The following is a 13,236-nucleotide window of genomic DNA, read 5'->3' as shown; positions in this document are numbered from 1 at the left end:
AACCTGTGTTACGGAGAGAGAGAGAGGCCCTGAGTTCAGTGCCTCGCTTGCTCACATGAAGGCTGCTAGGAGCCTATGCATACCGAGGTAATTGGTAGTAATGGAGGGGTTTCACAAATCATTTGCATCAACAGAGAAATTGAGGTCAAAATCTCTCTCTCTTTACAGAGGGCAGCAGCACCAACTTTAGAAGAACCCAAGTCAATATATCTAAAGCCTAACTAGGAGGATGGACATTTTTTATTGGTGCATTGTCTGTCACGTACCACGGTGTATGCTGTTTGCTCCCTTCCTTGCACACAGCAGCATCCCCCTTCTCTAGTTTCACAAGTCGGACAAGACTTTTGTGAATGTTAAAGACTGGTAATTGATGCACCTCTCGTCCACCTGAGTCTCCACTCAAGAGAGCTGCCTGCCTTCCAAGGCCTCAGGGTGAAGAGTTCAGGACAGGGGGAATCTTCGGTCTGTCCAACCACCTCCTCAAATCTGTCTGCTGTTTGGCTAACCTTGCTATGAACTCGCCCCCTGAGATTTGACCGGTCTTCTCCAACACACACTCAGAGGTTGGGCCATTACATTCTAAAACTTTTCTAGTCTAAAACAATCACTTTATCACTTTTGTATCTAATTGGCCAAAGTAGTATTATAGTAATGGATGAGCCTCCACTGCATCTGTGCACATAAATATAACCAAGTGAATTTGTTTTATCAAATAACTTTGACAGTTTTTTGCCCACAAGAATTCTTTGAACAAGATTTGGATACGTCATTGTGCGTAAATTTGAATGTTCAATATCTACACCTGAATGCTAACCACAATAACCATTAAAACGTAACCTGAATGACTGCCCTTACCTAGCAAAGGCAAGCTATTAACAGAACGTAGAAAAATGGATATTACTGGTCTCTGTGTTCCAGATTGATAACCGCACTAAAGAATATTAAAAGATGGAGCTGAGAGGGAAGTGTGTTCAGTAGGCACAGTATAGGATCAAACACATTTTCTCCTGTTTGTCAGATGAATGATGATTCTCAAAATGTTGATTGTATTGCCTGTGTCCCCCTTAAACCATGGGTCTTCCAATGGAAGGAGCTTCTCCGGTACGCTTTCCTATGGAGCTGAGAGAGTGTTATGACAACCCTAACAAAGCGAACAATGAGCTCACAATTGGCAGGGCTGCAGCACAGGAATGTTGACCATGAGATGGCTGGAGGCTTTGGCAGAACACGAGCAAGCACACAGAGAAGACTAGATCTGTCTACACACACATCACACAATAATAAATGTATAATAAGTATTTAATACAGCATTTTACACTATAGGGGAGAACCTGCATCCCACTGCTGGCTTGCCAAAGCAGTGATTGGGGACATCGTCCTGTGTATGGTGCTGTCGTTTGTTGGGATGTTAAAACGGGTGTCCTGACTCTCTGAGGTCATTAAAGAGCCTGTGGCACTTATTGTAAGAATTGGGGTGTAAACTCCAGTGTCCTGGATAAATTCCCAATCTGTCTGTCATATCATCATGGCCACCTAATCATCCCCGGCTTCCAATTGGCTCATTCATCCTCCTTCCTCTCCCCTGTCACTATTCCCAAGGTCATTGCTGTAAATTAATATGTTCTCAGTCAACTAACCTGGTAAAATAAGGTTTAAATATAAATGAAAGAACTGAGGGGAAAGTAACACTTTTTGACTAATTACCCAGAGATCGATAGAAGTAGAGAGACCCTTTATGACAACCAGCACCTTTAGAAATGATTCATACCCTTGACTTATTCCCACACGTCATGTTGCAGCCTCGATTTTAAATTGATTTGAGATTTTGTGTCACTGGCCTACACACAATAACCCCTATTGTCAACATGGGAATTCTGTTTTTGTTAAGGCAAACCTAAGTATGTTCAGGAGTAAAAATTTGCTTAACAAGTCACAAATTGCATGGACTAACTCTAGGCAATAATAGTGTTGAACATGATTTTTGAATGACTACCTCCTCTCTGTATCCCCCACACACACACAATTATCTGTAAGGTCCCTCAGTCGCTACAAAGATACAGGCGTCCTTCCTAACTCAGTTGTCAGAGAGGACAGAATCCGCTCAGGGATTTCATCATGAGTGCAATGATGACTTAAACGGTTTAATGGCTGTGATAGGAGAAGCCAGGATGGATCAACAACATTGTAGTTGCTCCACAATACTAACCTAAATGACAGAGTGAAAAGACGAAAGCCTGTACAGGATTAAAAAAAATATTCAAAAATATGCATCCTGTTTACAATAAGGCACTAAAGTAAAACTGCAAAATATGTGGTAAATTAATTAACTTTATGTCCTGAATACAACGCATTATGTTTGGGGCAAATACAACACATCACTGATTACCACTCTTATTTTCAATCATGGCGGCGGCTGCATCATGTTATGGGTATGCTTTAAAAAATAAACTAAATAGAGCTAAGCACAGGCAAAAATCCTAGAGGAAAACCTGGTTCAGTCTGCCTTTCCACACACTGGGAGACAAATTCACCTTTCAGCAGGACAATAACATAAAACACAAGGCCAAATATACACTGGAGTGGCTTACCAAGATAACATTGAATGTTCCTGAGTGGCCTAGTTACAGTATTGACTTAAAAATCGGCTTGAACATCTATGGCAAGACTTTAAAATGGCTGTCTAGCGATTAACAACCAACTTGAAAAGAGCTTGAAGAATTTTTTTAAAGAACAATGTGCGAATATTTTACAATCCAGGTGAGCAAAGCTTTTGGAGAGACTTACCCAGAAAGACACACAGCTGTAGTCGCTGCCAAAGGTGATTCTACCATGTATCGACTCAGGGGTGTGAATACTTATGTAAATTCATTTTCAATACATTGTCAAACAGGTCTAAAAACATGTTTTCACTTTGCCATTATGGGGTATTGTGTAGATGCGTGAGCGAGAATATTTGAGATGTAATCCATTTTGAATTCAGGCTGTAAAACAAATTGTGGAATAAGTCAAGGGTGTGAATACTTTCTGAAGGCCCCGTCTGTGCTCTACCATTAGCAACTGTCATTTCATTTTTAGACGGCACTAAGAGCTACACAACAGGCGCCCAAGCTGCAACGTTAATGTTTCTAATGTGTAGGTCATTCTTGAATTACAGTGGCGTTTGGGCATGGCATTGGAGAAAATGTACTTCATTTTGCTAGTCTGTGTATTTGGGTACATTTTCCCCATTCTAAATAAATGAATATGGTAGCTTAATGACTTAACAAATGTTTTACCATTATGCCACCAGGTGGATTATTAACACCAAGGATGGTAACACCAATGAGACATTTTAGGTATTATCTGACATGGAGGCCACAAATGCTCAAATCTAAAGTGAACAATCCTTTAAAATTAATATGATTAATTATTTTGCTCACAATGTTTTTTCCCCCTTCATCTAAACACCAACAGACACTGGATTTAGACACCAAGTTAACAATGGAATCCGTCAAGTTATGACATACTAAAAGGGTGTGATTAGCTAAGAGTTCCCTTTAATATAGACCCTTCCCCGATAACAGTTCGCCACTGGAGTCCTTGTTAATCTTTGTAATGAGTGATTTTCAAGGCGGTAACACTAATGACATGAAACTGAGTGACACATTATATGAGTAAAGAAAATAGGTATTTAAATAGCCTTTGTTTTAATTGATCTATGCAATATATTAAATAGTTTAGTTCACTTTCTAGCATTCATAGTAATAGATAGATGCAGCATCTCTAAAACACTACAATTCTACACATCACTAGTGGGACAAGCCCATTTGCATACCCAAAGTACTTTAAACAATGCCTAAACCCACAGTTCTGCAGGATAAAGGACTTGCATTATGTTCTACCATTTATAAACAGTTCAATATATACAAAAACATTTATGATGTGTAACTATGTCATTTTAAATGTGTTTTTCATGGTTGCAAAGGCAAGCGACGCAAATGCCACCGCAATTCAAGAACGACCAGGGCAGTACTCGTGCCTGGCCTCCATTCCTATGTCCGTCCCTTGAAGGTGTCCATGCAGGTGTAGCACCCTGAGAAGCGATGGATTTCCTCCAGGGCCGCCTGAGGCAGGAGGCTGTTGGAGAAGAGAATGGAGCATGTTTATCTAACAGAGGTAGATCATTGAACCACACTTAGATGAAGGTGAACTTTGTCTGAGAACTGAAGACTTGTGTTAGCTCCCCAAGCTAATCCCTAGGGCTTTAGTTCAGAGGGCTAACACAGATGTTGACACTCAGAAGACCCAGTGTCACTGCCTCATCTAACTTAGTAGTAGGCTACTCTGGTGTCGTGCCTGGGATTCGGTTCCCCTACCTCTTGAGGATAACGAGAGCGTGCATGGTCCATGGTAAGTAGACGAACGGCGTGTTGGTCCGGACGGCGTCCACCGTCCGCTGGGCCACCAGCTCAGGATTCAGCGGTGGGAAGAGCTGAGGGAATCTGGGGGATGAACACATTACAACACTTTACCTTCATTTAACCCTGTAAGTCATATTGTCAAATGTGTCTTGGTGAATTTCTTTCACAATATCGAGTCAGACTTCCTGTTACTGATGTGTGAATGGGATTGGTCCGTGTAGACATTCCATCCATTGCTTTCTATGGAACCTCCGAGTCCATGTGTCAATTCTGTGTGCTGACTGTGCTTACTGGCTGACCCACTGTAAAACAACTAGAGTGCCAGACTCAATATATGGTAGTTCCAATGTATGGTATCCCATGGTGGGCACACTCACGGTGGGCACACTCACCTGACTTTCATGCCCTGAAACATGTCTGTGTTGGTGTGGAAGGGGAGCACGGTGGTGCAGCCCACCCCTGGGCAGTCCAGCAGGCCCAGGGTCAGGCTCTCCATGAAGGCCAGTGATGATGCCTTGGAGGTGCAATAATCTATGGCCCCCGGGATGGAGGACAGGGACAGGATGGAGTTGATGCACACCACGTGGCCATGGCAAAGTTCCAGAATGCGGGGTAGGAAAGCTTTGGTGGTCTGGAGAGAGGGAGAGAGAAAGAGAGAAACATGACCGTCTGCACATTGTTCTGCTCCACTCACTACTATTCCCAAGCCGTTCATTCACGCTTCTCTCAAAATGAGTTCCCTTCCTACCTTCAGGAATTCGCAAGAATAAGAGAGGAGTTGCAGACGCAGAGGGAATTGGGGAACCGAACCTGTTCCACATCCCATCAGAGCAAATCAGAAGACAAACTCCAACATCATGAGATCCTTCTAACAGTGTCAGCAAGCCTTCAGGTACCAGCATTTGATTTCAGATCTATTGATTCTGCAATTATTTTTATTTAACCTTCATTTCAAACACGGAGTTATATTGAGACCAGAAGTAGATAGAGTTCTAAAAACATAACTTCTCCCCTTCATATATTGTGGTATCAACATAGTGGGGCAAAAAAGTATATAGTCAGCCACCAATTGTGCAAGTTCTCCCACTTAAAAAGATGAGGCCTGTAATTTTCATCATAGGTACACTTCAACTATGACAGACAAAATGAGAAAAAAAATCCAGAAAATCACATTGTAGGATTTTTAATGTGACTGGTACTGTATGTATATATACACTGCTAAAAAAATAAAAAAAATAACGGGAACACTAAAATAACACATCCTAGATCTGAATGAAATATTCTTATTAAATACCTTTTTTCTTTACATAGTTGAATGTGCTGACAACAAAATCACACAACAAATATCAATGGAAATCAAATGTATTAACCCATGGAGGTCTGGATTTGGAGTCACACTCAAAATTGAAGTGGAAACCCACACTACAGGCTGATCCAACTTTGATGTAATGTCCTTAAAACAAGTCAAAATGAGGCTCAGTAGTGTGTGTGGCCTCCACGTGCCTGTATGACCTCCCTACAACGCCTGGGCATGCTCCTGATGAGGTGGCGGATGGTCTCCTGAGGGATTTCCTCCCAGACCTGGACTAAAGCATCCGCCAACTCCTGGACAGTCTGTGGTGCAGCGTGGCGTTGGTGGATGGAGCGAGACATGATGTCCCAGATGTGCTCAATTGGATTCAGGTCTGGGGAACGGGCGGGCCAGTCCATAGCATCAATGCCTTCCTCTTGCAGGAACTGCTGACACACTCCAGCCACATGAGGTCTAGCATTGTCTTGCATTAGGAGGAACCCAGGGCCAACCGCACCAGCATATGGTCCCACAAGGGGTCTGAGGATCTCATCTCGGTACCAAATGGCAGTCAGGCTACCTCTGGCGAGCACATGGAGGGCTGTGCGGCCCCCCCAAAGAAATGCCACCCCACACCATGACTGACCCACCGCCAAACCAGTCATGCTGGAGGATGTTGCAGGCAGCAGAACGTTCTCCATGGCGTCTCCAGACTGTCACATGTGCTCAGTGTGAACCTGCTTTCATCTGTGAAGAGCACGGTTGCCAGTGGCGAATTTGCCAATCTTGGTGTTCTCTAGCAAATGCCAAACGTCCTGCACGGTGTTGGGCTGTAAAGCCCAACCCCCACCTGTGGACGTCGGGCCCTCATACCACCCTCATGGAGTCTGTTTCTGACCGTTTGAGCAGACACATGCACATTTGTGGCCTGCTGGAGGTCATTTTGCAGGGCTCTGGCAGTGCTCCTCCTGCTCCTCCTTGCACAAAGGCGGAGGTAGCGGTCCTGCTGCTGGGTTGTTGCCCTCCTACGGCCTCCTCCACGTCTCCTGATGTACTGGCCTGTCTCCTGGTAGCGCCTCCATTCTCTGGACACTACGCTGACAGACACAGAAAACCTTCTTGCCACAGCTCGCAATGATGTGCCATCCTGGATGAGCTGCACTACCTGAGCCACTTGTGTGGGTTGTAGACTCCGTCTCATGCTACCACTAGAGTGAAAGCACCGCCAGCATTCAAAAGTGACCAAAACATCAGCCAGGAAGCATAGGAACTGAGAAGTTGTCACCACCTGCAGAACCCCTCCTTTATTGGGGGTGTCTTGCTAATTGCCTATAATTTCCACCTGTTGTCTATTCCATTTTCACAACAGCATGTGAAATTTATTGTCAGTGTTGCTTCTTAAGTGGACAGTTTGATTTCACAGAAGTGTGATTGACTTGGAGTTACATTGTGTTGTTTAAGTGTTCCCTTTTTTTGAACAGTGTACTTTTTTGCCCCACTGTATGTGGAAAGACAACCCTTATTTCAAATAACTGAAACAAATCAATTCATAAAATGCTTCAATACATAATACAAGCCACAACGAATTAGTACTTTCCTGTATCAACATACAGTACTTATCTAAAGGAAATATATTTTTCAACTCACCCAGAACTGGCCCAGTGTGTTGATGTGTTGAGTCTTCATCAGGGCATCATCGTCACTGTCCATCAGACTCTTCCCATGAACAACTGCTGCATTATTCACCAGAATGGTGACGTCGCCTACCTAAGAGACAAAAATAAACATATTCTGTTAAAAGGCTTACCTCAGTTTTATTACTTAGTTTCCCTTTGTATTAAATTGCAAGACTGATAAGTGAGCGATAATTATGTCTTATTTGAATCCTTGTTGAGTTACACCTATGGAACAAGTGGGACGGTAGCGTCCCACCTCGACAACAGCCAGTGAAATTGCAGGGCGCCAAATTCAAAACAGAAATCACATAATTAAAATTCCTCAAACATACAAGTATTATACACCATTTTAAAAGTTAATCTTCTCCTTAATGCAACTGTCACATTTCAAAAAGGTTTTACGGCAAAAGCACACCATGCGATTATGTTAGGTCAGCACCTAGCCACAGAAAACCATTTTCCAGCAAAGGAGAAGTGTCACAAAAGTCAGAACTAGCGTTAAAATGAATCACTTACCTTTGATTATCTTCATCTGATGGCACTCCCAGGTCTCCATGTTAGACAACAAATGTTTGTTTTGTTTGATAAATTTCATCTATGTCCAAATACCTCCTTTTTGTTTGCGCGTTTAGTCCTGTAATCCAAATGCACAATGCGCGGGCACTTAGTCCAGACAAAAAGTCAAAATAGTTCCATTACAGTTCGTAGAAATATGTCAAACGATGTATAGAATCAATCTTTAGGCTGTTTTTATCATAAATCTTCAATAATATTCCAACCGGACAATTCCTTTGTCTTTAGAAATTAAAGGGAACTCGTGCTCACGGCCTCACGCGTGACTAAACTAAAGGCTTTACAACCAGACCACTGGTTCAAACAGCTCTTATTCGCTCCCCCTTCACAGTAGAAGCCTGAAACAACGTTCTAAAGACAGTTGACATCCAGTGGACGCTTTAGGAAGTGCAATCTGACCCCATAGACAAGGTATATTGGATAGGAAATCACTTGAAAAACTACAAACCTCAGATTTCCCACTTCCTGGATGGATTTGTCAGGTTTTCGCCTGCCATATCAGTTCTGTTATACACAGACATTATTTTAACAGTTTTGGAAACTTTAGAGTGTTTTCTATCCAAATCTATATATTATACGCATATCCTAGCTTCTGGGCCTGAGTAGCAGGCAGTTTAAATTGGGCACGCTTTTTATCCAAAATTCCAAATGCTGCCCCCTACCCTAGTGAAGTTAGTCACCAAAGTTCCAGAGCATGTCTAAGTGTTTTTTTAAACCTCCAGCTTTGGGCTGAATGTGTCACTGTAGTTCATACATGCATAATCTATGAGCAGAATTGCTGTCTTACCTCAATTAGCCACGAAATCCTTAGTTTGAAAGCAACTTTTTTTGGAAGCTGTGACATTTTTTATTTTATTTTTCCCTCACGTGGGCCAGCCCCCCAGAAAATTGAGTTCTAGCCCTCGCCATTTGAGTGACAGGTAGGTAGATGCACACATAGCAGAGAGAGCCATGACGTGGTGCATGTATCTCCACATACGTGACTGACGTAGTACGCAATTTTCAGGGACTACTTTGGTCGTGAGCTCTACTTTCAGAACTAATGGCTAAAAAGTATACAAAGTACCAGAAAATCTAGTGACTCCCCATCCCGCATGCAGGAGCGTAATCATCGCCTGACACTAATTAGCATAACGCAACGGACATAAATATCCCTAGAAAATACTCCTATTCATGAAAATCACAAATTAAATATATTGAGACACAGTTTAGCCTTTTGTTAATCACCCTGTCATCTCAGATTTTCAAAATATGCTTTACAGCCAAAGCTAGACAAGCATTTGTGTAAGTTTATCGATAGCCTAGCATAGCATTTTGTCCAGCTAGCAGCAGGTAACTTGGTCACAGAAATCAGAAAAGCAATCAAATTAAATAGTTTATCTTTGATGAGCTTCGGATGTTTTCACTCACGAGACTCCCAGTTAGATAGCAAATGTTCCTTTTTTCCAAAAATATTATTTTTGGAAAAAAGGAACATTTGCTTAGGCAAAATAGCTCCGTTTGTTCTTCACGTTTGGCTGAGAAATCGCCCGGAAATTGCAGTCACGCAAACAGCGAAAAATATTCAAAATTAGTTCAATAGCGACAGAATCATGGCAAACGTTGTTTATAATCAATCCTCAAGGTGTTTTTCAAATATCTATTCGATAATATATCCATCGGGACAATTAGTTTTTCAGTAGGACCGATTGGAGTAATGGCTACCTCTGTATTTTACAGAGAATCTCTCTGGCAGCATCAGGTGACCACTTGCACAATGTAGCCGCTTACGGGTATTCTTCAACAAAAATGCGTAAAACTACGTCACAATGCTGTAGACACCTTTGGGAATATGGAGAAAGAGTAATCTGGTTGATAGCCCATTCACAGCTCAATAGGGACTCATTGGAACGCAGCGCTTTCAAAACATGGGGCACTTCCGGATTGGATTTTTTTCAGGCTTTCGCCTGCAAAAACAGTTCTGTTATACTCAGACAATATTATCAGTTTTGGAAACTTTAGTGTTTTCTATCCTAAGCTGTCAATTATATGCATATTCTGGCATCTTGACCTTACAAAATAGCCCGTTTACTACGGGAACGTTTTTTTTTCCAAAAATGAAAATACTGCCCCCGAGTCACAATAGGTTTTAAAGCTGATACATCATATATCCCTGTAAAACACTGTACAGTGGAAGATCCCAAAGGCAACCTTCGAAAGACTGGTTGGACTAAATGATATAGGAACTGGGTTGTTCATTTGGCTGGGGCTACAGTATATCGGAGGTTCTCTACAGTACCTTCTCTCGGACCACCTTGGCCTGCTTGTACACCTCCTCGCGATTGGCCACGTCACACAGGAAGTAGTGGCACTCAACGCCGGTGGTGAGAGAGATCTCCTCGCAGGTCTCCTTCAGGCACCTCTCAGTGCGGCCCCACAGGATCACCTGACAACAGGCAGACAGGGGCGAAAGGTCAAAAAGAACAGTCTATTGGTCTGAGACTGGGAATGCATATTTGGACTTCTTTTCCCCCCCTTTTTCATGGTATCCAATTGTTAGTAGTTACTATCTTGTCTCAACGCTACAACACCCATGCGTCCTCTGAAACACAACCCAACCAAGCCACACTGCTTCTTAGTACAGCACGCATCCAACCCGGAAGCCAGCCGCACCAATGTGTCGGAGGAAACACCGTGCACCTGGTGACCTGGTTAGCGTGCACTGCACCCTGCCCGCCACGAGTCACTAGTGTGCGATGAGACAAGGAAAAAACCTCCCTAACTCGGACGACGCTTGGCCAATTGTGCGTCGCCCCATGGACCTCCCGGTCGCGGTTGGCTGCGACAGAGCCTGGCCGCGAACCCAGAGTCTCTATTGGCACAGCCCTAGACCACTGTGCCACCCGGGAGGCCAGGACTTGTGTCATCTTGTAGGAATCAAATAAAACACCGGCTTTCTAGGCGGCAATATTTTTTTTTTTTTTTTTGTAGATTAATGATCATTGCATGCATTTCTTAAACCAGTGCTCAGGTAGTTCAAGGTATGCAATTATATTATATTACGTTAACATCTTTCCCAGCTGTTTGAGATTGCATTGTAAAGTGCTATATATTGAATGGCTCATGGAGGCATTATTGGTTAGAGATTTTGAGCAGACAAGTTCTTTGATTTGCAGTTTGAGTGAAAACCAGAGACAAAGATCTAATATCCATCCCCAGAGGGACCCCGTACACTGAACCTTGGATGTCTAGCTACTGGCCCCACTACACACACACACACACACACGCACAGACACATTCACCAGACTCTCACACAGACAGAGATAACCATCAGATCATTTTACAACAATGACAAATGCGTTGGTGATAAAAGGAATATTTTCACTGAACCGAACTGTGCCTTCCACTACCCTGTCAGTGAACTCTCTTGTACAGTCCCTGGGGACCCGGAGAAGCTAGAGTTGAGGTTAAAAAGTCAAATATCATTGTAGCACTACGGAGCCAACCGCCCAACCTGTCATCAACCCATTGTAAAGCACAGGGATTGAGGAAACACCTGTGTTTGTGTGCCTTTACAATGAAATGAATGGGGAAGGGAACACACTACACATCATACATCCACCAGGTCAGCTAGGGGGCAAGAGGAGTTCAGGCTCCGTTCCACTTGCCTACTTTAGTGAGTAATTGTGCTTTCCCAATTACATTTCACATGGAAAACAAAACACACCGAGAGTGACAGACACGTTTTTAATAGAACTGAAGCTATACAACAATACAATAGGTTTTGAAGTTGTGCTTGAATCAAATAGAGTATAAATTATAAAACATCTCCAAACAGCTCTTTCTTCTCCCCAACTTTCACATTAGGTAAAATGTTAATGGATTCTTGTTCATATTCTATTTATTTTTTAAACAAGATTACATAAACTGTACAAAGTGATGTGAGCACGCTACAGTGGTGGATGGCTGTTTTGCAGTAGATTGCTTTTCCATTGTGCGTTTATCATATTGATGATATGCGCAATGACGCACAAATGCATAAAAGCGCACAGTGATTGTTTACCTTTTTTGCTCCATGTTTTGCGAACTCTTTCCCCAAATGCCGACCGATGCCCCGTCCACCGCCGGTGATCAGCACCACCTCTCCACGTAGGTCCTTCCGTCTGCTCGGGAGCAACAACCCAAAGCATGCTTTTAATATGCAGAAGAGGATGTTGAACGGGAAAATCAAAGCGTGTCCCAAGTTATTTAGTTCCATTACGACTTTGAGGTATAAAGATGCCTTTTTCTGAGAATACAATTGGACTATCCACATAGGCAATGCACACCTTCCCAAAGTGCGTGGATGCCAGATGTTGGAATTTTAAGTCTTCTCCATAACACTACCCCTCTACGACAGAATTATCATCACTCCAGTTTGAGGTTGACACATAAGTCTCTGTTATAATAGGCACAGTACGAACATGCAGTGACAATAGCTGACATTGAGTGCCAATGCCAACAGTGCGTGCGCCAACCAACCAACAATATTTGGATTTTACGTCTTCGACTATGTTTAGCCTTTTCAATCCCAGCACTGTCTGACTACGGGTATGACGACAATATGGCTTTATATAGCCCATTAATGTTGATTGACAGTTGTTGGAGATTAAAGTCCCTCCGATTTAACTGTGAGTTAACGGCTGTTGCTCATTTTCCTTCTCTCCACCCCCAAGAGAGCTGCGAGAGGAGAAAGTCGCATGGGGAAAAAGTATGAATTGCAGAGGACAGGGGTTACATGATCAAGTTTACAACCACCACTGTCTTTATGTTGTGAATTGCCAATAGGCTGTCATAACTATATAGAAGTTGCCTATGTGTTATCTGTAGCCTATAATTGAAATTGCCTTGTGTTTGATTACTCTGGTGATTATCCTGATGAAGACAGCTTGGCTGTCAAAACGTTGGTAATTACATTTTTGCATCTGAGGTCCTAGAGTGTGCGTCTCTCTAATTTTCAAGTTTTCTACTCCGCTAGCCAGCACCTCGCCTAAATAGGTGTGCGTTTCTTTTTCTTCTAGATATCAGTAATGCCATAAAGATCGTGTTTTAAGGTGACAATATTCAACATGAGATCATTTTGAACTCTCATCTGATTGTAGGCTCAAGTTCCATCATATTCCCAGGACAGCACATATTCAAACAATACCTGTTTGGTCACATTGGCACCTTAACTCAGATTTGGTGTCGGTAAAATAAACTGGGCTGTGTATTCAAGTAGGGACCATTACCGCAGACTGTACATTTCTCTTAAAAGAATTTCAAGCATTTCAGAAAA

At 42.7% G+C, this 13,236-nt stretch overlaps 1 protein-coding gene across 1 annotated transcript; it reads right to left on the bottom strand.

Annotated features, from left to right (window-relative positions):
• Nucleotides 1-3,514: 3,514 nt before the first annotated feature.
• Nucleotides 3,515-12,597, bottom strand: LOC110532123 (short-chain dehydrogenase/reductase 3). The gene is made up of 6 exons (XM_021615744.2): nucleotides 11,983-12,597; nucleotides 10,219-10,365; nucleotides 7,339-7,458; nucleotides 4,793-5,031; nucleotides 4,356-4,481; nucleotides 3,515-4,116 (listed from the first exon to the last, which is right to left on the bottom strand). Exons 1-6 carry the CDS (start codon nucleotides 12,232-12,234, stop codon nucleotides 4,032-4,034), a joined length of 969 nt encoding a protein of 322 aa, XP_021471419.2. The 5' UTR covers nucleotides 12,235-12,597; the 3' UTR covers nucleotides 3,515-4,031.
• Nucleotides 12,598-13,236: the final 639 nt, after the last annotated feature.

Source organism: Oncorhynchus mykiss, chromosome 9, assembly GCF_013265735.2.
Source record: "Oncorhynchus mykiss isolate Arlee chromosome 9, USDA_OmykA_1.1, whole genome shotgun sequence".
NCBI classification, from domain to species: domain Eukaryota; kingdom Metazoa; phylum Chordata; class Actinopteri; order Salmoniformes; family Salmonidae; genus Oncorhynchus; species Oncorhynchus mykiss.
This window is presented reverse-complemented; position numbering and strand designations above follow the sequence as displayed.

Bases quoted from the DNA above. Each gene is read 5' to 3' on its own strand.
- LOC110532123 (XM_021615744.2), bottom strand. From the start codon at position 12,234: ATGTGGATAGTCCAATTGTATTCTCAGAAAAAGGCATCTTTATACCTC. The intron at 10,366-11,982 runs GTAAACAATCAC...GCCTGTTGTCAG, and splicing joins CAAAACATGGAGCAAAAAAG to GTGATCCTGTGGGGCCGCAC. The intron at 7,459-10,218 runs GTACTGTAGAGA...TTTGTCTCTTAG, and splicing joins CCAAGGTGGTCCGAGAGAAG to GTAGGCGACGTCACCATTCT.